Source organism: Perognathus longimembris, chromosome 3 (genome assembly GCF_023159225.1).
Source record: "Perognathus longimembris pacificus isolate PPM17 chromosome 3, ASM2315922v1, whole genome shotgun sequence".
Classification (NCBI taxonomy): domain Eukaryota; kingdom Metazoa; phylum Chordata; class Mammalia; order Rodentia; family Heteromyidae; genus Perognathus; species Perognathus longimembris.
In genome coordinates this window covers 32,480,698-32,506,270 of record NC_063163.1, presented here as the reverse complement: position 1 = coordinate 32,506,270, position 25,573 = coordinate 32,480,698, and the positions used below count along the sequence as shown (strand labels likewise).

Genomic DNA, 25,573 nt, shown 5'->3' with positions numbered 1-25,573 from the left:
AGTGGTAGGTTAACTTGTGAGCCTGCCAGTAAGTAAACTCTCCAATTCTTCACAGTTCTTGATACATGTCAGCACTAATGATTATAATCCTACTATGAATACTGGGTGCAACATTAGATGCTTTCATATCTGATCGCTTCAAAACTTAACTCTGAATTGAGATGTCTACGAAATGTTTTAGCACAGAATGGGTCAGTATTTCTTCACTGTAATGAAAGAAGTCAGAGGCAGAAAGTTGCAAAATTTGAAAGCAAGCTGTAGTCAGGATTTTCCACAATGATGCTCTATATTATGACTACATATGTTAAAAGCTATAAGACAATGGTTGCTGAAAAAAATCAATGTAAACTACAGTAGTAGAAGATATCATAAAACTATATACTAAGTAAGCTCAAAGTCAAATATGTAGGTGGGTACACCTGTGTATATATATATAGGAGATGGTTTGGAAAGACGGGATTATGATGGAGAAAATGATAAGCAAATAGGAATACAATATATTTATTATCTGAGGGAAATAAATAAAATGAATCTGTAATAGTGTATCACATAGATAATTTATGAATTTTATTAACATACAAAAATTCTGATGTAAAATTTCCTCTTTAATGACTATGCACTTCAATGTGACCATTTAATAGACCATCAATTTGTGGAAGTTAGATCTGAAACATTACTACACAAGATAACCTATACAAGACTCTAGGGGCTGGGAATATGGCCTAGTGGTAGAGTGCTTGCCTTGCATAAATGAAGCCCTGGGTTTGATTCCCCAGCACCACATATATAGGAAAAGCCAGAAGTGGTGCTGTGGCTCAAGTGGTAGACTGGCAAAAAAAGAAAAAAAGACTCTAGGCATTCAAACACAAACTGAGGAGAACCCAAAGATATAACTTCTTTGAACATTTAAAATACTATTTATTGAAATGAATCCTAGGAAATGAAAACATGGGCTTTTCATTTGCAATTGTTGTTTGTGGTGGTTACAGTGGTGGGTTTTTGTTGTTGTTTTAGGAGAGGGCAAGGGGGGAAGGAGGAGAAAAGGAGGGAAGAAAGGTGAACAAATGCAATCATGCTCTTCAGTATACACTATATGGAAAATGAGCAATGTAACTTGAGGGCAGGGATGGGAGGGAGAAATTGGATAAAAGTGAAAGAAGGGGTGACATCATCTGACTTATGAAAGGTAACCCCTGGGTACAACACCTTAATAATAACAAAAATGTATTAAAACAGGCCATCTATTAGCAGATACACCATTTTGGAATTCTACTAAGCAATAACAAATCAAAATTACTGTCCAGGATCTATAAAAATGTTTACATTTAGAAGTAAGTTCTAAATTAGTTCTTAGAAATATTTTGTTTCAAGATAAGTGCATCATTGATTTTCATTTAGAAGTCTACCTCATTTAAAACTTATCTGCTTCTGATATTATAACTGTTAGGAAAGAAACTTTAGCTGGCAAAATACCAAAAAAATTGCAATAGCTAGGCTTGTGGTACACAACTAGTATTTCAGTTCACATAGTAATTTGGGATTTTCTTTAATGCTACATGTTAAAAAGGAAGAGTAGCCTACATATTTTAGAGAAGCTGAACTGAGAGTGGCTATGACTTTAGATGCAATTGCTTCTTAGTAATCTGTATCCTAAACTAACAGCAAGGAAGGAAATGGTCATGGTTGGCTAAGACAGTGACTATAAAAGACATTCATTTTATATTTAAACTATTTCACACTGATAACATTTTATATTTAAACTAATCATTTCACATTGATAATATTCCAATCTGTATTCCCAAAAGATATCATCTGAGTATTCTTCCTTAAATAGAGTCTGGTGCTTGCCCTTCTCTGAGAGATCTGCAAACTTACTCATCCTTATCAATGGCCACAGACAGTTTCAAAACTGTAGCCACCATTGACTGTTTACATAAAGCACAATAATCTACAAGAGTTCCAAAGATTCAAATGCTTTGTTATGGTAGTAGCAGCATGTGTAATATCTACATAAAATGCATATTATAATATGTATGTAGATATCTTATCAAATGCATGTGTGTATTTCTTAGGAAAACAATGACCTTGTAATTATTTCCCTTTTAAACTGTTTATTTGGGGGGTTGGGGGGACTTGCTTGGTACTAGGATTTGAACTCAAGATCTTTCACCTCCTCTTGGCTGTTGGCTTGGCACTTTACCACTCGAGTCACCCTTCTAGCCTTTTTGCTGGTAAACAGAGTCTCAGAGTCTCAGACTCTTCTGCTGGGGTCAGCTTTTAACTGTGATCTACTGCATATTAGCTTCTTAAGTAGTGAAGGTTGCAGGCATGAACAACTGGTGCCCAGGAATAAGTTATATATTTAATACAACTGATACAATAGCCAAAACTTAACCAAAAGCAGTTCAATTTATTATAGCATTACATATTTTCTTTTAAGTGAAATCAAAATGGCCCAAAGACAGTAAATTTAAAAGATTGTGTGTACATATGTTTGTAAAATTTAGAAGTGTCTGGCACAAAATAATGCTATATAAGTTGTGGATTTTGGAAAAATTTCATCACTCTTTATGTTAACATCTATGACCTGATTTTTCAACTCAATATTTGTTTCTCAGGTTGATCCACATTTTTATGTGTAAATTGTACTTTATTTTTATCACCTACACTATGAAATAGCACTATTTATTCTTTTATCTCTCAGGTTTGGGTAGTTTCCAACATTTGATTATGACAAGCAAAGGTATGCATCAAGCTTTGGTCTGTGTCTTCATAGTTCATACTCAGTCTGGATTTCACTTTTGACTACATATGCCTAATATTTGATAGAGTTTCAACTATTTTTCACTCCTTACTTCCTCCTTCCCTCTTCCCTTTTTTTCTCCCTTCTTTTATTCATTTCTATCTTTGTACCTTCCTCTTTCCCTACTTCCTTCATTCCTTCCTTCCTTTCATTTTTCCCACTTTACCATTTTTGCCCTTGCCTGTTTCCTAAATTTTCTCATGAAAACAGTTGGAGCACCCAGTTTAGATGGTGACTTGTAAAATGGTATGTTGTATTATAGTGAGATAGATATGTAAGAGTCTCTACTAACTAATATCCTGATAAGTAAAATCTCAAAATATTTCCTTTTTATAAGATTGAATAACACAGGAATTGAATTCCTTAAACTTTATATAATGTAGCAGTTCATATAAACTGTACATATTTGTGTATCATATATATGTACATGTGTTTTGGGATTCAAAGATAAATAAAGGTAATTGGATAATTATATAAAATCAGTCCTGTGCAAACACTTATAAAATCATATGGTTAAACTGAAAATGTTTTTGACAATATAACCTACTGACACTTTTAGACATCATTTAAAAACTATTTAAAATTATTGGTACATATTACATTGGTACATATTAGATAGTTTATAAATGAAATGAAAAAATCCAAAGGCATAATGTTTTGCTTTAAAACACAATACGATTGTGCCTCTTTCCTATTTATGAAACAGGCAAAGAAGACACCTAATGCAATAACGTTTTAATAATTAAATGAGTTAATTCATTTATATGAACTCAGTCATTTCCTGGCATTTAGTAACTAAGAGTTCTACATAAATGTCAGCAAACATTTTTTACTGTGCCACTAATCTGAAATATTTTCATCATTACATTATTAAGTGCTTCAAACACATCTATCCAGGAACAATACAAGGCAGAGACAACTATGTAGCTTCTACCAATATTATATGCTTCTCTTATGCATGGAGGGAGTCCCAGTTTTCACAGTTCCTATGAGAATATAAATGCTTTCTATTCAAAGATGTTGGAATTCGATGGCATACTAAGTTGATTGAGAAGTAGATGCATAATACAGGCTGGATTACTTGGCAGAGAAGGTACAGTGATGAATAAAATATGGAAGTCAAGATGTAGTTCTCAGCCTTCAGTCTAGCTATTACACCTCTAAGGACTTAATTAACATATGTATGTACATTGTTTTAATATTCCAAAACCTAATATATGTTATAAGATTATTCAAAAAAAGAGAATTAGTTTCATTTCTTGCATTTTCTCTACAAAGTATTATGTTCATTGGAAATTAAAGGTGCTTGATATTTAACTTAAAAACCTGTCCAATGACACAATTAACACACCTACTTTATCCCAACTCACCAAAGTAAATGTTAAAATATGTATTTTGCTCCCTTTAAAAAAGCTCAAGTGTTGAATTTACAAATATGACTTTACTTGAGAGTTCTATCCACCTTACAAAATTCTACTAAAATAAAATATAATGACGATAGGATTTGATTATAGTAGATCTTGACATTTCCTTTGGGATTTAGGGTTTGAACCCAGGCTCTCGGGCTTTCCTGATTGTAAAGAAGGCATTCTACTATTGCATGAGTCATGACTTCAGTCTGTGTGCTTTGGTTATTTTTGAGATAGGGACTCAGTGTTTGCTCAGGGAGTCTGAACTGTTCCTCCTACTTACAATTCCTGTCATAGCTGGGATGACAGGTGGGAGCCTCTAGTGACTAGCTAAATCCTGATTTTTAAAAATTGTATTTCATCCTTATTTCCTCATCTTAGACTATTTAAATATGTTCATTTATTGGTATCAATGTTTTTCAAAATATGGTATCATTTATAGTTTTGGGATACAGAGAATTAAGGAAGATTTCAATATTTGAAAAAAATTGAAAAGCATTCCCATTCAGAGTGTTATTTCTCTCAACATTGATAGCTATTTATACTATATAAAGCAGATAAAACTTTCTGTCTCTGCCTCTATCCATCATAGTACTGGGGTTTGATCTCAGGGCCTTGTGCTTTAGGAAGAGTTTCTGCTACTTAAGGCATACTTCCTGTCATTTTCTTTTATTTTTTTAAGGCAAGCCCAGTCTTGCTTGGATGTTAATCCTCCTATTTACCTTTCCTAAATAGCTGGGATAATTGGCACATTCCAATGCACTCAGGTTTTTGGTTTTTTACTGGCTGAATAAGGGGGGGTCTTGGGAACCTTTAGCCTGGGCTTGCCTTGAAGCATGAATGTCACAATCTCAGCCTCCCAGGAACCTAGGATTTTCTCAAGGCAAATAAATGCATATGGATCTAACACATCCCAATGAATGTGTTGGTTGGATCTGTTTACCCTCTAGTAGGGACAACAATCAAGCACACTTAATAGCTACTTTCTAAAAATTCCTCATGATGTTATCTTACAGGATAAACAAAGTACATGATGTATTTTCGGGGGAGAGGGAGCTTTAAGATGTCCATATTCACTAGGTTTTTTTTTTTTTTAATAATAGAAAGGAACCATTTTAAAGCCAATATAGTCATGGAAGTTTTTAAGAATACAGAACACGGCATCACTCAAGTGGTGGAACACATGCCTAACAAATTCAAACCCTAGTAAAAACGAAATAAAGAGTTCAAACTCAAGAGACAGACAGTCAGACACACACACAAAAGAAGGAGAAAGACAGGAATAGAGGGAGGGAGGGAAGAAGGGAGGAAAGGAAGGAAGGAAAGAAGGAAGGAAGAAAGGAAGGAAGGAAAAAAGAAAGAGACTGGAGAGAGAGAGAAAGAGAGAGAGAGAGAGAGAGAGAGAGAAGAAAAAGGACATACAAGGCACACTTACCATGCCCTGTGTGAACCTGTATTTTTTAAAATAATTATTTAGTCTCAAAGTGATGTACAGAGGGGTTACAGTTTTATACATAAGGCAGTGGGTACACTTCTTGTACAATTTCTTACCTCCTCCCTCATTTCCCCTCCTCCCCCTTCCCCCTTTCCTTTCTCCCATGAGTTTTTCAGTTGGTTTACACCAAATGGTTTTGTAAGTATTGGCTTTGGAGTCATTTGTCTTTTTATCCTTTATCTCTCGATTTTGATCTTCTTTTTCCCTTCCCTAGTTCTAATACCAGTATATATAGTATCCAGGGTACTCAGATGAGATACAGTGATAGCACGGGGACAACCACAGGAAAGAGATACAAGAGGATCAACAACAACAAAAAAGCTACCATTTCACATGGCATGTTGAAAGTAATTACAACAGTGATATAACACTCATTTCCATAACATGGAGGAACCTGTATTTTTAAAACCTAACACAAGGGCTGGGGATATGGCCTAGTGACAAGAGTACTTGCCTCGTATACATGAGTGCCTGGGTTCAATTCCCCAGCACCACATACAGAAAATGGCCAAAAGTGGTGCTGTGGCTCAAGTGGCAGAGTGCTAGCCTTGAGCAAAAAGAAGCCAGGGATAGTGTACAGGCCCTGAGTCCAAGCCCCAGGACTGGCCAAAAAAAAAAAAAAAACAACAAAAAAAACAACATCACAAAAGTTAAACTTACAGGGTATTTCTTTTTCCATCCCTTCCACATTGTTGTGTGTGACTAAGTGGAGTATATGCTTGTGTGTGTGCATAGTGTGGAAGAGAAGACTATATATGATGTATAAAGACTGCCATTTTATTCATTTTTGCCTAAAATTTCTTAGTTTATATTGTCATCTTTTCAAGTAAATGGGTTAATATATGTTGTTTTTATGTATGTTGTTTTCATAATTATGTTAGAATATCCCAGGCTTTACTGTGTGTACAGAATTTTGGTGAACAAAAGAAAAAAAAAACAACTTTAAATTTAAAAGGGAAATACAAATTACCAGTCATGTAATCATATAAAACCTGCCACTCGAATGTACTCACCATCCCACAGAGCAATGCATAAGAATAATAAACCCCATCAATAATGAGAAAAATAAAGTCAGTTAATCAAGCTATATTTTTACTGTGAAAAGTGTAAAGAGTAATAATTAGACTATCAAAAATATTTTCAAAGTTGTGAACTCAAAATCTTCAACACCTAGTATTGCTCAAATTCCTTAAATAAAAAAAAACTAAACAATAAAAAGAAAAATTGTTCTCTAGGTTTGAAGCCTGATAGCTCCAAGCATGATCGCTGAATAAGGAAGGTGCTAATGAAGACATAAGCCCTATGTGAAAACACTCCAACTACAATTCTCAAGTTGTAAGCCCAACAAAATGAGCATGGATAGAAGATGTTTCCTATTATAGTTTCAGAAGCTGGCTCATCACCCTACCATAGAATTTGTTCATTACTTTCCTCCTTCTGACAACAAAATGATATGATCTACAAGATTCATGGAGCACTCATATCAAAGCTCAGGGTTTTAACAGTGCTATTACTGTCTATTTGTTCCACATGACATTCATAAGTGACAAGTATCCGATTTGTGTAAATCAAATGAGTTAGAGAAACCAGTTTTGTTCTGTCTTTGTTGTAAAAAAAAAATTTCATACTAAAAATACCCTTGAGTTGGACGGCTTCATTTTGGGGCAAGTGATTCACTACTTCTGTCTGAAATTTGAGTAGAATAAATTGCATTGGATGAACATAGGCACAAAAAATTAAATGAGTTATAATCAATTTTGTATTTGTTCACTACATGTATCTGAATTATATACACAAAAAAATCAACTTGAAAGGATGCAAATAGCACGAATAACAATTCTTTAGCAGGAGAAATGTAACTTTAATAAAATTGTAAAGATAATGCAAGGACAGAGATGATTATGAGAAATAGGTAAGTTAGAGCATTCTACATGGTTGAATATGATAAGGAAAAGGAAAATACTTAAAACATTTCCGATAATTAAGAAAAGGGAAAGGTGGGCTGGGAATATGGCCTACTGGCAACAGAACTTGCCTTGTATACATGAAGCCCTGGGTTCGATTCCCCAGCACCACATATAGAAAATGGCTGGAAGTGGCACTGTGGCTCAAGTGGCAGAGTGCTAGCCTTGAGCAAAAGGAAGCCAGGGACAGTGCTCAGGCCCTGAGTCCAAGGCCCAGGACTGGCAAAAAAAAAAAAGAAAAAAAAGAAAAGGGAAAGGTGAAAATACTTATTTGTGAACATATTTGTACAGATATATATTGTACATATATTGTACAGATAACTTGCTGTGAGGGCACACAGACATTAAATCATTTGATCAGAAAAACATAAAATAAAATCCCTAAGAACACATGCTGCTATTTAAGACACTGAAGCTCATTATGGTTCAGTGATTTGCCAAAGTCATGTCACTAATACTATGCACAGATAGGACCGAACATAGGATTTCCAGATGTCAGGGTCTGATCTGAGCCACTGCTACCTTCTTACCAGTGAAACAAACAGCAAATTACCATTACTGAAACCAAATAAAACAAGTGAGCCCTGCCACATGAAGAAATTATCAAGCACTTAAGAAATAAAGTAATTTTATATCCCTGAGTATCATAAATCAGATGAATGTGTTCATAATTTGGCACTCATACATATACTCATACAAATAATAAATCAATAAATCAATAAAAAATAAATAAATAAATAAATATTCCCTCAATTTTGGGGGTGTGCCACAGTGGTCACTTTTAAAGCAAGGATTGCTTTTTGCTGACCTGTAAATTCTAACCTCTCAATGGGAATTCCAGTTACTCAGAGTCTTAGATATTTTTAAGAGCAAAGAATGTGTAGTGTCCTCTCAGTATCAAATGGTACTATGGTCAGATAAAGCGTTACACAAGTAAACAGTGTTCCATATGAGAATATGTGCTGTTGAAAATTCAGAGGTTTTACATAGTAGTTATTTATTTTTTTAAATAGTAAAGGACATGCTTTAAATGTACAATTTGGTGGACAAATTCTTTAGGAACAGGTTATCTACAAGGAGACAAATACAGAGGTCTGAAGAGCTGGAAGTTTTATGAATAATGTTTAGCGTCTTTAAGACAGAAATCTCTAATTTCAATGTTAAGCAAAATAAGTTGAAATAAGATGAAATGTGCTTAAGGACCTAAGAGCATGATTTGTGCTCGTCATTTTGGCTAATGACAGAGAAGCACAAAAGAACTCTGAAGCGAAAGAAAAAAGGGGAGACAATGGGGGTGTAAAAGGAATTGTGTCAATCAGGCCTTGTATGTAAAAGCAAAATCCTCCACTCACATAAGGAAGACAAGACACACACGCTAGGAGGCCAATGAAAGACAAGAAAGTCAGGTTCCAGTCAAAGGACAAGCAGGAATACACTACAGCTGTTAAGTGAGATAAAGGACAGGAGGTGGCTTAGCAAGATTCGCCAAAAATTTCCATACTGAGCTCAACTCAACCTGTAAAAGCAGGCTATAATCTACCTAAATGGATAGACTGTCAATAGCATTCAGTGACTGAGGCCAAAAGCAATACAAATCCAAAATGATTACACAGGCATGAACATTAGATGGTTTAAAGTTGCATGCCTGGAAGGCCACATATTTATTCTGGTCATGATGGTTATTTCCAGGTAGTACCCTCAACTGGAACATCAGCTCACACAAGTCCTGGAGAGCACAAAAAGCTATTATAGAAAGCTACTGTCTCTGGTCTTCACATCCTCCTATGCTTCATATGAACAACATTGTTATTAAAAGAGAACGTTTCATATTTTGAAACTGAACCAATCTTCAAAAAATCCTTTATCATAAACTCATGAATAAGAAAACAAAGTATGCCTCTGGTAAATTCCCAAAATCTTAAAAATTATGAGCCAAAAATTTCTTGCAGTCTATAACCAGTAGTATTTCTAAAGCAGTTAAAAGTACAGTCTTTGCGATTAAACAACGGTCAGTTCAATCTTGGTACCTATGAATTCTGAATTGGCTCTGCAAAGGCCTGGGGCTTTGCCATCTTGAAGCTAACTCACCTGTTACATGCTTCACCTCAAAATATGTCATGACATGGGGCATTCCATGTAAAGCATATAGTTCAAGGTCTAGCAAGAACTCAAAGTACTCAATCAGTAGGAGTTGTTTTAGGTTTTGTTCTGTTGAAGAAGCTGATAAAACTATAGATAAATGAAATTAGTATACCAGTAAGCATAGATTTGGGGACAGTCATAAAGTATAAATATACTGTATAAATTGCTATTATAAATAAAAATGGCTACAACTGTATTTTGGAACAAATGTTAAATTTCAAGTTAGTCCTGTATGAAAGATATCCACGAGTCAGTTACACATTTAATGGGAGTTAAGAGATAGATAAGATAGATAGATAGATAGATAGATAGATAGATAGATAGATAGATAGATAAACAGACAGATATTTTCCATTACTTGTATATCTGTAGACAGATTTTTCCATTAAATGTGTACCTGTATCTATCTATCTATCTATCTATCTATCTATCTATCTATCTATCTACCTACCTACCTACCTACCTACCTACCTATATGGTAACCAATCAGACTAGAAGTATTGTGCTATGGTGGGCAACTCAGGATCTTTCTGCACATCAATCTTCCTAACTGTAAAAAAGGGCATGGCAATATACATACCACATTATGTTGTGATAAGGATTAAATGAAGTGACTATATCAGCACACATATGATAATGTGCTGTATGTATTATCTACTAAAATATATCATGTATTGATCACCAGTAATAACCAATTTATTCATTAAATATCATGAATTGTAGTAGATACATAAAAGTGTGTAGGATAGACACAGTTCTTAACAGAAGAAACAAAGACTGAGCAGAGATTACAAGGGTGAATGTGATCATTTCTCTAGGCAAGCGAAGAGGGAGTATTCTAGCCATAGGAAATAGTATGTAGAGTGGCCAGAAGTTCACAGAAAATATTCCACAGAGAACTGCCATCGAGAGAGCAAGAGAGAGCGAGAGAGAGAAAACGAAAACATATGTGCATATGTGTATATATACACACGCACATACCCAGTAATGACATGGCTCTATCTCTCTTCTATTATAAAGTAAAACTTGGCTCATCAATAGCTAGAATTCCTAAATTCCAATGGAATGAAGTAACAAAGGCAACATTTTAACAGGATTTTGTAAAGAACACATACGCAAAAAACATTAAGAAAAGGCCTTCTTGTTCTGTATTCTAGGCTAGACTTAAATGTGTTATCCTCTATACTTTTCCTTCTGGATATTATTAGTACTGCAAGTATGAGCCAAAACATGTAGCTGCAATTATACATTTTACCTATGATAATAACAGTACTTTCCAATAGATACTTTCAACCCATAAACATAGATCTCTGTTGTTATAGTCCTAATATTTTCATCTGATACTTTGATGTCAAAGTGTTTTGTCATTGGCTAACACATATAGCCCAGACTGGCCTCAAGCACCTGATCCTACCCCAGGTTTTCCCATTTCAAAAAACTGACACCCTGAAAACACTAAAGGAAGAAGTAGGAGAAACACTTGGGCTCCTTGGCGCAGGACGGAACTTCCTGAACAAAGACCCAGAAAGGCTACAAATCAAAGAAAGGTTGGACAAATGGGACTGCATCAAACTGCAGAGCTTCTGTAAGGCAAAGGACATAGCTTGCAAGATAAACAGAAAGCCCACAGACTGGGAGAAGATCTTTACCGGCCATTCAACGGACAAAGGCCTCATATCTAAAATATATGCAGAACTAAAAAAATTACTTTCCTCCAAAACAAAACCGCAAAGAACTAATAGCCCACTCATCAAGTGGGCTAAAGACCTACAAAGAGACTTCTCTGATGAGGAAATGAGAATGGCCAATAGACATATGAAAAAGTGCTCTACATCACTGGCCATAAAGGAAATGCAAATCAAAACAACATTGAGATTCCATCTCACCCCAGTAAGAATGTCATATATCAAGAAAACTAACAATAACAGTTGTTGGAGGGGATGTGGCCAAAAGGGAACCCTACTTCATTGGTGGTGGGAATGTAAACTGGTTCAGCCACTCTGGCGAGCAGTATGGACATTCCTCAGAAGGCTAAATGTAGAACTCCCCTATGACCCAGCAACCCCACTTTTGGGTATTTATCCACAAAACTACAAACAAAATCAAAGTAAAGCCACCAGCACAACAATGTTCATTGCAGCGCAATTTGTCATAGCGAGAATCTGGAACCAACCCAGATGCCCCTCCGTAGAAGAATGGATCAGGAAAATGTGGTACATATACACAATGGAATTTTATGCCTCTATCAGGAAGAATGACATTGCCCCATTTGTAAGGAAATGGAAGGACTTGGAAAAAATTATACTAAGTGAAGTGAGCCAGACCCAAAGAAACATGGACTCTATGGTCTCCCTTATTGGGACTAATTAGCACAGGTTTAGGCAAGTCACAACAAAGGATCACAAGAGCCCAATAGCTATACCCTTATGATCCCATAAGATGATGCTAAGTGAAATGAACTCCATTTTATGAAAATGATTGTTATATCGGAGTTGAAACTACTTTCAACATCCCATGTGTATCTGTAGTTTCTATTATTGATGATGTTCATGTATCACCTTCTTGTGATTGTATCTACACTATCTCTGTAATCTTATCTGAGTGTATGGGAAACAGTGTGTACTGGTATTAGAATTAGGAAATTCAAAGGGAATACCAAAATTGAGAGACAAAGGGTAAAATACGAGAAACAACAACAAAAGCAATACTTGCAAAACTGTTTGGTGTAAGTGAACTGAACACCTCAGGGGGGGACAGGGGGAGGGGGGAAGGGGGTATGAGGGACAAGGTAACAAACAGTGCAAGAAATGTATCCAATGCCTAACGTGTGAAACTGTAACCTCTCTGTACATGTTTTATAATAAAAACTTAAAAAAAAAACAACTGAATGTCCTCCTCCTCCTCCTCCTCCCCCCCCTTGCCCTCGCCCTCCCCCTCCCCCTCTCCCTCCCCCTCCTCCTCCTTCTTCTTTTCGAATGTCTTCTTAAGGAATCTGAGCTTTCCACACTTCATCAACCCAATATGCCAGATTGATATAGTCAGAGTGGTCCAGAGCACTAGGTATTGACTGTAAATCCTACAGCTAGCATAACTATGCAGGCTGCTCCAAAGTCCTACGCATACTTTAAAAATACTCTTCTATCAAGGCTTTAAGGAAAGCACTCAGAAGCCAGTCAAAGGGCAGTTCTTTCTGTGAAATACAGAAGTTTGGAAAATGCTACACATATTGAATCAACCCTTCACTGTACAAGAATTTACTGAGCAACTGTGATATGCCAATTATGGAAACTGAGGCTCAGGAAAATGAAAAGAGCATTAACAGACACACAATTACTATGGCATACACATCTAGCTTTCTTGGACTGTGAAGATTTTGGCAACTTCCCCTAAGCCATACTGTCTCATAACATATTACTCAATTTAAATAATACATTGTACAGAACATGACACATGTAGGAATATCATCAATAGAATAACCAAATTCATATCTGGTAGTAAAAACAATTAAGAATCATTTGGAATTTGTGAGGAAAATAAACTAGAGCTAAAAATAAACGACTTATGTTTTTTTTTTAAAAAAAGGATTTTGCCAGGCACAGGGTGGCCTACACCTCTAATCCCAGAGCCTCAGGAAGCTGAGATCTGAGGATGATGCTTCAAAGCCAGCCTAAGCAGGAAAGATTGTGAAACTTATCTTCAATTAGCCACCAGAAAACTAGCATTGTGGTTCAAAGTAGCAGAGAGTTAGTCTTGAGCAATAAAGCTCTGGGACTGTGCTCATGGCTCAAGTTCATGCCCCACAGTCAACCAAAAAATAAATAAATAAAAGAGAGTTTTAAACCACAGGATATGCATTCATTAATAAATTATTACAATTTAGTCCTATAAAGTTGCTCATAGATTAAAAAGATGCAGCTCTTTAAATTCAATTTTTTATATTGCAAAACTTTTTAATTCTCACACCAATGTGCTAAAATACAGAAATGTCTTACCTATTTATTAAGAATAACAATTGTTCCTTACCTTATAGAAATGTATCACCAGTTTCCCTAGGGAGACAATACTTTAGTGTGTGTGTGTGTGTGTGTGTGTGTGTGTGTGTGTGTGTTCCCAATCTAATCAGCTAATACTTTTCAAAAGATCTTTTTAATGTCTAAATGAAAGGATTCCACATCAAAGACCTGACCTCCCTATTAAAGTATCTAAAGGAAACCCTAGGAATGTAAAATCTATTCAAAGGAAAATCACAGGTAGCTTATTGTACAATGCATTAAGAAAAAAAGAGGGGGAGAAAAGCCTCATGAGAGCTGCATGGAATTTGGTAAAATTATACCACAAAAATACAAATCGATACTAAGGATAAAGAAACAAATTCATAGCCAAAAACTTACTACAAAAGTGCTCTATAATCAGCAAGCAGGGAGTCTTTATGAAAAACTTCAGAATTTGTCACTTTTTCAATCACAATTTCTGATTACAGCTTAATGCTGGAAAGGCCAAAAAGAGAACAAACCACACATTTTTCAATAGACTTAAAATCTGAAATTTTTAAAGCTCAGTTTCAATATCAGAAAAAGTAGGTGCTATAACAGACAACAAAGAAATAAAATATTAGGTGAAAAGTATACATAAATACACTGTAATTTCATTTTAATGTAAAATGTAATTAATTACATTTTGCCATACCATGAATGTAGTTCTGAAAGTATTCAAGTCAGAAAGGAAGTCTTCCACAGCCACCTTCTTCACGTCAATGGCGTAATATTCCATCATGCTCTGGTACGATTGTTCCATGTTCTTCAGTAACTTAGAAAGTTTCTCATACTGTACTTTAGCACTGATAACAAAGCTGTATATTATAGTTAAGGTGTTCAGAAGTTCAAAAATTAATGCTTTAACAAAAAATCATAAATACAAATTTTTAGTCTTTGAGTTATCACTAGAGTACACTTTACAAACTCTGACAATAACCACACTTAAAATATAGTCTATACTGTACAGGTAAAGAATCTTAAATTTGGGCTGGGAATATGGCCTATTGGCAAGAGTGCTTGCCTCATATACATGAAGCCCTGGGTTCGATTCCTCAGCACCACATATATAGAAAAGGCCAGAGGTGGCGCTGTGGCTCAAGTGGCAGAGTACTAGCCTTGAGCAAAAAGAAGCCAGGGACAGTGCTTGGGCCCTGAGTGCAAGCCCCAGGACTAGCAAAAAACCCCAAAAAGAATCTTAAATTCAAGTTCTAATTAACTTTGGAAAAGTAATCTGAAAACTCAAATATTTATAATTAATATATATTCTCTATAACTGAGGTCAAGAAAATATTCCGAATTAATCATAATGTTAATCTGTATCAAGAAGCATTTAAAATTATGGTTCAGTCATTAAGAATGAGTAATTGGAACAATACTGAAATTCACAATCACCGAGAAAAAGCACTGAATTGCACAACCATAGTTAGTTCAGAAATACTGCATTTCATGTGCCTGTGAACAATGTCTTTCCTTCCTCTGGCTTAATTTTGTAATCCACAAAATGGGAATTACTATTGCCTTCTTATTTTAAGCAGATTTCTAAGTTTTCATAAATTAAAAACTTCATACATTATATATGCAAATTAATATTTTTCTTCCTTTTTTGAAAATGAACATATAACTTCTAGGTATGGCATATAGAATTGTTCTTTCACTTATTTCTGACAATATAATAATAAAACTGAATCTCTAACACAATGTGAATGTAATCGTCATCGGAAATAGAAAATGTTTTCTGAACAATCCATAGTATTTCTTTCAGTGTTGGTGCAGTAAGATATAAAAATCATACATCATTCTGAAAACATGATTCTCAAACATTTGTCATAATTTCCTATGGGTCCATTAAATTGGGACATTTAAAGAAAAGACACATAGCTTACCTTACCAAAGATATCTGATCTTCGACTAGTAAAAAGGTAAATGTTTTTTAAAAGAGAATAAATGTAGAATTGGGTGACATATCACAGAGGCATGTTGCTTGATATCAGACTGACCAAACCTCTAATTTCTGTTATTTTTTCCAAGGCAGATCAATAGGATTCTGTGTCACCAGAATACCTCCTGGGCTGCAGGAAGCTCGCTACAAGACTGGTTGGGGTGCCATTGCATTCCATTCCGCTGTGAACGGGCATTGCTGGGCCAGTGTGGACCCCACTTTTCTGTGGGTGGGTGTAAGATTTTCCCAAACTTCTTGGCAGAAGTGGGTTTGGGCTATTTACACACACACCTGTCCCTGACCCTTCCTGTTTTGTTTTGACTTCTAAACCTTGTATGTTAGTATTGCAGGCGGAAAGTATGATAGGCAATGAACAGGTAAAGAACCAATGGCAATGTGTTTAAAGTCTTGTGTTTGCTAACAGACTTCTGAATGTATCGCTGTGGTCCACAGAAAGGGCTGGGCAAGGTGACAAGGAGATGCCGTATCCCACAGCCTTAAAACAAAGTTGGTGTCTCTCTGGACTTTAAAAATGATCCTATGCAGCTCATTTTATTTTTGTTTAATCAAACAAACAAGAGGGTTTTCCACAAAAAAATACATAAATAAGCATTAACAAACTGTAAACAAACTGGATTCAGGATGAGAGTGAAAACAAAATTGGACTGAATGTATCCAAAAAGAACATTTCTACAATTTAAAAAAATGATGTAACTCTTAAAGTTAGAACTGTTCCTAAATAAAACCAGGGCAGGCCCTTTCTTCTGAAAGAGAATGAAAGAAATAGTGGGAAAGGAAAGCAGTGCAGTCATGCAGGGAGTGAAGCCAAAATATGTGATAAGAGCCTAATAACAGGGCTTAAGAATATGACCACATCCCAGTCAGTCACAGCTCACTTATTTACACTTCTAATTAATTTATCTTCTATTTCTGTTTCTTTTCATACTATGTTCTATTTAGTATTATATGCAACACTCAGAGAAGAAAAGTGGAGAAAGCAAGGAATCTAGATTCTAATGCAAGAGTTGATCCTTTCAATGAACTAGGAAATGTATAAAACTGTATGTGATTCAGTTTATATTTATCTGACAGTCAATTTTCCCCTACACTTTCCAGAACCTTAATAATGCCAGTGACTGGTGCATATATATATATATATTATATATTATATATATGATCATTCTATAGTGCTTGGAGAAATAGCAAAGCATTTTGCATAACTAGAAAAACCACCAAAATACAAGAAACCAAAAACAACAGACTCATACAAAATAAGATTTCCCATTCTTGAAAGATTATAAATACATTTAAATGATCATTTAAAAGGTATTCAAAAATTATCATTAAGTAAAATATGTAACCATTTATATTGTGATATAGCCAAATGTCAATAGATGTGTAAGTTAATTTACCTAGGTCAATCAGTATAACCTGACCCAAAATTATTTATGGCTCAAATAGAATATGTCCTACAGGGATTATTATATTTTCTTACATTTCCTACCTAAAAGAGAAACTCATTTTTTCTTGCTCAGATATATCAGTCAAGCACATTTCAATTCTTTCTCTTCTATGATCTCCTCTCATCTCCATATGTATTAGTGACTATTTGTTCCAAAGGAAGTATGGAGGTTGAGTCCATGGTACTACTCTGGAAATTCAAATATATTCTTAAGCATGTGATATGAAGGGAAGTTGTGAGATTTCCTTCCAGTCTAATAATTTAATGGGCCTGTGTTATTACTACATTTCTAGCTAAGTGTGGTCCTCTTTCCTACCTGTTCATTTTCTAGAGGCTATCGTAGCTACGTCGTCTAGTGACACTAGTGACAAGTACTTATTTCACCAAAGCATTATTACTCTTAAACATTGGTTGGAAGGGTAGTAACAAGAATCCTTGAAGTTGTTTGACGAAAAGACACAGAACCTGCACTTGTAAAATTGTATCTTAGTATGTGAATGTACAAAGATGAATTGTGAAGAGCTAACAGAGTCCCGAAAATCATCTAAACTTGACAATAGGTTGAATACACAATATTGGCTAGTGTCTCTAATTGGAAACTTTGATATTTGACCTTTTCCTATCCCATCATCACTGCATGTAAGGTACTCAGTATTGACAAAACAATTAATAATTTTATCCTGGGTATATATTCATTTTTGAGAATTCATCTGCTAAACAGGGTAAAGTAATGATACATTTTAGATACTCAGGTAAGAAATGAAACATCAGGTAACTAATGAAACATTAGAAGTATATAGGGGAGGGGATGGGAGACTGGGGATGAAGCTTAATAGTAGAGTGCTTGCCTAACATGCATAATGTCCTGGGTTCAATTCCTCAGTACCACATAAACAGAAAAGGCTAAAAGTCGTGCTGAGGCTCAAGTGGTAGAGTGCTAGCTTTACACAAAAGCAGCTCAGGTACAGTGCCCAGGCCCTGAGTTCAAGCCACTGGACTCCCCTTCACCCCCCCACCCCCCGCAAAAAAAAACAACAAACTATATGTGTACATACTGAGAAAATCAATACAATTCTCTCAAAAGACATGGTAGAAAAGAAGACCAAGAGTCAGAATTACAAAAATACAATGATTTTGTCTAACATCTAGGGAGCTTTTAAGTTAATTTTCTTATCATTATTATATATAAAAGTGTTTTCTCCCAAAGGAAATGAAGTGGAGTTTGGAATAACCAGAACTCCCACAAGAATGGTAAAATTGTGATTAAACTGAAACAATTTTGGAAATAGCCTAATTAATCCTTAGAACATTAAAGTGACTGTCTAATCAGATAGAATAACTGGGTACATGAATAAGGCACACTACATCAGTTTTGATGGGCTACTCTCTCATTAAGAGATGGTGAAACATGCAGATTAAAAAAATCATTATCATCATCCAAAATAAAACTGAAATGTAGATGTTCTTATGCCAACTGTTAAACTCTAAATGAAAGTAATGTCTCTGTCAAAAGTAGTTAGACTTTAATTATTTTTTCTCAGTACCAATTTTTATATTCACAAAGATCTTCAAAAAATGTAAGACACTTAAGAAAATAAACATGTTAAAATTCATTGCAAAAATATGAATACATATTCCAATTTTGTGATGTTTTAAGAAAATCTATTTCCTTTTCTTTACCTTTATCAAAACAAAGGAAAAATTCTCATTAATTTCTATCTGAACTACTGCATTTGAAAGATACATGAAAATCAGATCTGTGTTCTGATGAATTGAACCACATGTATGTGGTATATTATTTATCAATGGAGAGCATGACATATATGGTATATAAATAAGTCTTATATGGTACTCTTATCCTGGTCTGCCATATTCCTGCTTATACCCAAACTATGTCCAACAACTAGATTCCACATTCACTGTTAGGCAACTTCTTGGATATTTAGTATTCACCATGAATGCTTCCATCATTGACACAACTTACAAATCCAGCCTCAGTTAGGTGCCACATGGCCAATAACTTTTATATCTTAAGGCTCAAAGAACAGGAAATTATTTACTAAGTATTCACTGAGTTCTCTGTATTCTAGACATTGTTGTAAGCACTAGACACAAGAGCAGTAATTAACAATATAGGAAAAGTCTCTGTGGTCAGAAGGTAACAAACAGTACAAGAAATGTAATCAATGCCTAATGTATGAAACTGTAACCTCTCTGTACATCAGTTTGATAATAAAAATTTGGAAAAAAAAGAAACATACCTTCTACAATGTGAAGATACAACGTAAGTGAATGACAATTCATATAAGGAGAAATATGAAGAAGAAAATAAAATTTTTGAAGTTATTCAAAGCGACAGAAGCTAGATAGATAAGAGAACTAGATAAAATAGGGATAGATAAAATAAGAGAATCCTGGTGAGGTTGACTAAAACTATTGGGGCATGATGTATAAAGCACAGAGAATGAAGTTGTACACACTGTCTGGTAAGAATAATAAGCCTAAGACAATGAAATGATCATTGTAAATTTGATAATTCATGAAGGATGAGATGCAGGATATTTAATCAAATTTTAAGTTTGTTAAGAATTCATTAAATGAAACAGAGCAAGAAAAACCAGAAAAAGAAAGGGATGAAAGAGGCAGAAGACAACTCAAGAGAATATCTCTTACAACAAATCAATTACCCAACTGCCCACTATTGTATCTCAGCCATATGTTACATGGGTTTACATTTAACACATTCTAGTCTTCTATCTCACTTACTATACACAGTTGAATTAAAGAAAAATGTTTAATAAATCCCTTTATCTACAAAATGCTCAACATAAATAATCTATTTTCAATGAATTTACTGGAATGGTTTTATCGTTTTCCCAGTAATTTCAGATAAGCCTAGCACACTGCTATATTGTGGAACAATAAAAAGAAAATGAAATTACAATGAAGAAATTAAAAATATATATAGCCTAAGAAAGAGTCATGTTACTCCTTTTGTAAGTTATGGTAAATATAAAATTATATAAATGTTTTGTAAAATGTTTTGTTTTTGTTGTTTTTTTCCCCTCTAAGAGGCTCAGCAGAGGCAAAGCAAATAGAAAGGTAAGTCTCTGTGCAAGGGGAATTTCAAGGGCATGGTCTGATATCTATTTATTCTTCTTAAAATAAGAAATATTATAGAATTTAAAGGTCAAAGAACAGAACAGGCACTGTGTGACATAAATCTTGACATGTTGAGCTTCTCACTGATAAGAATTTAGTAAGTATGCACATCTCACATATAATAGTTTGCATATATTGATGACTGTGCCTCAAATTTGTTTCACATTTTTCAAGCAAATGTTTACTGAAGCAATTGAATGATTACAGTTTTGACTAGGCTTAGCAACTAAAGGAATACTATTATAAAAAGCCAATGATATAAATTGTGCAAGCTTTTTAAAGAAGGTACAAAATTTCTGTCTTTGTTGTTATGAAGTATACGTCAAGTGAACATGTATTGACAAATTAAAACACATAGTACAATATGTGAGTGAAATTTCATATTCTAACACAGTTGAATATTTGTAATTAAAAAATCCAATTAAATAGTCACTAAATCATGATAGTTTAAAGTAAATTTATACTTACAAAGAATCATCTTTCAGAATTGGCCATTGAACCAAATATTTGATACATGCTCCAGCTAATAAGCATTTAAACATAAAACACAAAGTATGAATGTTATTAACAAACTTCAGTTAGTACATTTTGATTTATTGTGCCTTTTCAAGACCCAAGAAGCTTACAACTTGTAATTTTAATAAGATCTGAATAAATGCATTTAATATTCAAAATCTGACTGGATGTCGGTCCTAATTAAAGTAAACAAAGTCTTGAAATGAATGAATTTAATTACTTCAAAACTAGTACGTCTAACTAAGATGAAAAGCAAACAAGAACAATCTAATCTCGGCAAAGAATATTTATGATTATAAGCTTTGTCAATAGCAAAGTGCACCAACTGTTCGTATATCTGACTTCCAAGAGATACATGAATGCTAATCAGTTCATTAGAGGCTGCTAGGTTGCGATATTTAGCGACAGGATACAGTAGCTTTCTTGTCCATAGAGTATAATTGTACTCAGAATGAAAAATTGTTTCCAACAAAGCACCATCCTTCCTGTTTCTGATTTCTTGCTGGCTGCTTTTTATGAGCTGCATACCTTTCAAGAAGCCGACATCATTCAGCTTCTTGTGTCACAGGAATACAAATGGGGATATGTCCTGAGACCCTCTCCTGTGCACCTACAGCCTCTCCTCTGGGTTCATGAATTCAGCCAAGGTCAAGAAACCTGAGCTTCATCATTAGTGCATTCACACTGTAATACTAAAAGCTATATCTAAGCAAAATCTTTTCTATCTATCTATGGGACTAAAACACTACTCCAAACAATACTTAAAACATTAAAACGTCACACGTGTGAACATTCTAACCTGATCAAAAGATTGAAGGATGATGAGAATGACAGAATTCAGAAATACTGTATTCACTCTTAAAACAGCATACTTGTCAAATGAGGAGTTAGTATAAAAATATATTCTTGGTGGATAAATACAGAGCTCTTCTTTACTTTAAAAAAGCAAAAGAAAAAAGAAAGCCGTAGTACCTGTGTGTGGTGATTTATAAAAGCATCTCCTCAATAAGAAGCTGGATGTGTATGGGGATAGGGGAGTGATGAGGAAGATACAAACGAAAACACAAACATTAGCTTGAATTGATTTTTGCTGGAGTGCATTTTTATGATATTTCCCAACAGTGACAATGAAGGAAAGCCAAAATTGAACTAATTCCCAATTAAGCTGAAAGCACATACAATAAAATCGATGACAAACTACATAATACTTTTTTGAGTCATTAAATCTCCAGGGATAAAAAGTAGAAAGAGGAAAAAAGTTGTCATTTTATTTTGAGTACATAAGTAAAATAGAACATTGAGAGTGTCTAAGACAGTATATGTTAGAAGTAGGCAATCTTTTAGACAGAATTCAGAAGTCCATATGGACTGTTAATAATAATGTACTGCAACATAAAAATATTTGTCTAATTCCATATAGTAGTTTGCATATCGACCCAACATTTGTTTCAGAAAATAAAAGGATATAATTACTTCAGACACTCATTAGACATTAAACAATAGCAATAATGAACAGAATTGAATAAAAAACTATAACAAGCTACAGGTTAAGTTATATTAGTATGTAGAATGGAGACACACTTGTCAATTTCATATTTTGGTTAGGAGAAAATAGACACAAGTAGTTACTGTGACAAATTAAACTTTGATTGTGGAACAATGAAATATTTCTAAGACAATATAATTATTTTGCCGAGTCATTAACTTTCTAATATATACCAACCTTTGAAGTTGACTAGTCAGTTTGTAACTCATGCAGTCTGTATTTCCTGAAATATCTCAAAAGTATCTAAATGGCGGGTGGGAGGTATTATGAGGCCCTTGTGTTCAACCTCTTATGGCTTTCAATTCAAACTTCCTCAAACTAAGTTTAGTATCATTCTGTACCATGACCATCACAAGAAACTAAGACCTATGAAAGGGAAAGGAAGAAAAACACTATACTATTAACAAAGCAGGTAAAAAGGCAAAAAAGAAGAAACGCATGGTTTGATATTTACAACAAACAGAGTTTGCTGACTCTTTTTGTAAGCAGGCAAAGGTTAAAAGCACTACAGTTTGGCACCAAAGAATGATCTTGGTTTAGGCAAAAACACTTAACATGTTAAATACATTGTAATTCCAGTTGACTAATGACTTATATAGATATCAAAAGGATATGGACATCTTTGTCACAAACTTGTCATGCAAGTCCTCAGGAGGGGGAAAGGTTTCCAAATCTTTCTCAAGCTGCTGAAGTTGCCTTCCCATCTGCTTCAAATTCTTTTCCAGCGTTTCTACAGAGACTGGAGAGAAAGTGTACTAAATGCCTTGAAAGGACAAAATTATAATATATGAAAGGTAAAACAATCTAGAAACAAAACGTTTGTGAAAAACTTCATAAGAATGCAAAACATTCATTATAAAAAGTTTAGTTACATTACCTTTTAACTTTAAGCCAAGTTACAAAGGAAATTCAATAATAGATGCCTTAAAATACAAGACAAAATTTAAGCAATGCCCTCTAAGCAAACCACACTTAAGAAGCAAGTTTTTACAGTTCTTTACCTCTACAAATGTTACCAATCTATTTAGATGGAGAGGTAATTAAAACTTGTTAAAACTACATTTGAATAAATTTAATTTTAACAGATTTCAAACTATCTCTTGAGAGGGTAGAGTAGTTGGGATAGGGAACACGAGTCAAGCTAATTTACAATAGGAAAGAAAGACAAGGTGTCAGAGGGTCAAGGTGTCTGTGTTTATTATTTAACATTGGACAATATTTCCCTTGAATTAAGTTTGCCCTCAAAGTGTACATGAACAAACAACAGAAACTCAGGGCACTAAAGTACTGACAGAATGTATGGGCTTCCCACCAAAAAGCCATAATGCATTAGGAATCAGTTCTTAAATCTTTGCAGTTGATTTTATATGACACAAAGATAACAAACTCCCACAAATAAGGTATAATATCTGAAACTAAGTTTTGACTGTTTTTTTTCAAATTTTTATTATCAGACTGATATACAGAGAGGTTACAGTTTCATACGTTAGGTATTGGATACATTTCTCGTACTGTTTGTTACCCTGTCCCTCATACCCCCTTCCTTCCTCCCCCTTTCCCCCCCTGAGGTGTTCAGTTTACTTTCACCAAACAGTTTTGCAAGTATTGCTTTTGTAGTTGTTTGCCTTTTTTTACCCTGTGTCTCTCAATTTTGGTATTCCCTTTCAATTTCCTACTTCTAATACCAGTATACACGGTTTCCAAAATACTCAGATAAGATTACAGAGATAGTGTAGGTACAACCACTGGAAGGTGATACAAGAACATCATCAATAATAGAAGCTACAGATACAGATGGGACGTTGAAAGTAGTTACAACTGTGATATAACAATCGTTTCCATAACATGGAGTTCATTTCACTTAGCATCATCTTATGTGTTCATAAGGGTATAGCTATATAGCTATTGGGCTCTTGTGATGCTCTGCAAGTTTTGACTGTTTTATGTTTAGATAAATTTAAATTTAATAAAATCAACTTGCTTCCTATCATAATGAACTTTATAAACGTATGTTTAAAAATGAAAACAGTGGAGCTGGGAATATGCCCTAGTGGTAGAATGCTTGCCTCATATACATGAAGCCCTGGGTTCCATTCCTCAGCCACTGCACATATAGAAAAAGCCAGAAGTGGGGCTGGAGATATGGCCTAGCGGCAAGAGTGCTTGCCTCCTATACATGAGACCCTGGGTTCAATTCCCCAGTACCACATATACAGAAAACAGACAGAAGTGGTGCTGTGGCTCAAGTGGCAGAGTGCTAGCCTTGAGCAAAAAGAAGCCAGGGACAGTGCTCAGGTCCTTAGTTCAAGGCCCAGGACTGGCAAAAAAAAAAAAAAAAAACAGCCAGAAGTGGCACTGTGGCTCAAGTGGCAGAGTGCTAGCTTTGAGCAAAAAGAAGCCAGGGCAGTGCTCAGGTCTTGAGTTCAAGTCCCAGGACTGGCAAAAAAAAAAAAAAGAAAAGGAAAACAGTAACTCTTAATTAGTATTTTATAACAAGGCTTTGAACTAATCCTAGGCAATGGCTCAATATATAAGGCTGAGACACCCTTAGAAGCAACTTCAATGCCTAAGAAAAACAATATTGAGGCTTTACAAATTATATTTTGTATTCATTCATGGCTCTAAATAATGGAATTTAGGTAGAGGGCATAAAAATGTGGTTGAAGAATCTGGAGGTTTTTTGTTTGTTTTTGTTTTTTTAACCTAGCTCACCCTCAAATAGTATTATTTGGAAAGCCACATCTGACAGTACTGAAAAATAATGGCACTATAATCTGTGACTCTCACTGAGGTCAAGCCATTCTCAATTGATACTCATGTAGTTTTTCTCAGTTGATCCCCAATCTCTCATGTGTCCTTTGTAAGGGTTGTAAAACTACAATAGGGGTTCAGTGGTAGAGTGGAGTGTAGAGTGCATGGTTATCAAACAGAAGGTCATGGTCATTTAAAATGAGTGGAAAACATCCAAAAGATGATGGGTTGTAGTAATGCTTGCATCATAGTAGCACTTAGCAATTGATTTAGTCTTGTCTGCAAGATCTGATTTTATAGTGCTCATAAAGTTAATGTATATATCCTATTCCATGTTATTTCATTTTTAC

The 25,573-nt window shown here is 34.7% G+C and overlaps 1 protein-coding gene across 1 annotated transcript in view; it reads right to left on the bottom strand.

Moving 5' to 3' along the window:
- Diaph3 (diaphanous related formin 3) overlaps positions 1–25,573 on the bottom strand; it is a 433,505-nt gene that overhangs the window by 135,521 nt on the left and 272,411 nt on the right. The window contains exons 23-24 of the mRNA XM_048341270.1: positions 23,087–23,211; positions 14,500–14,664 (exon numbers count right to left, since the gene is read on the bottom strand). Of these exons, the coding sequence (XP_048197227.1) occupies positions 14,500–14,664; positions 23,087–23,211 (290 nt within the window). The remainder of the gene's footprint in view (positions 1–14,499; positions 14,665–23,086; positions 23,212–25,573) is intronic.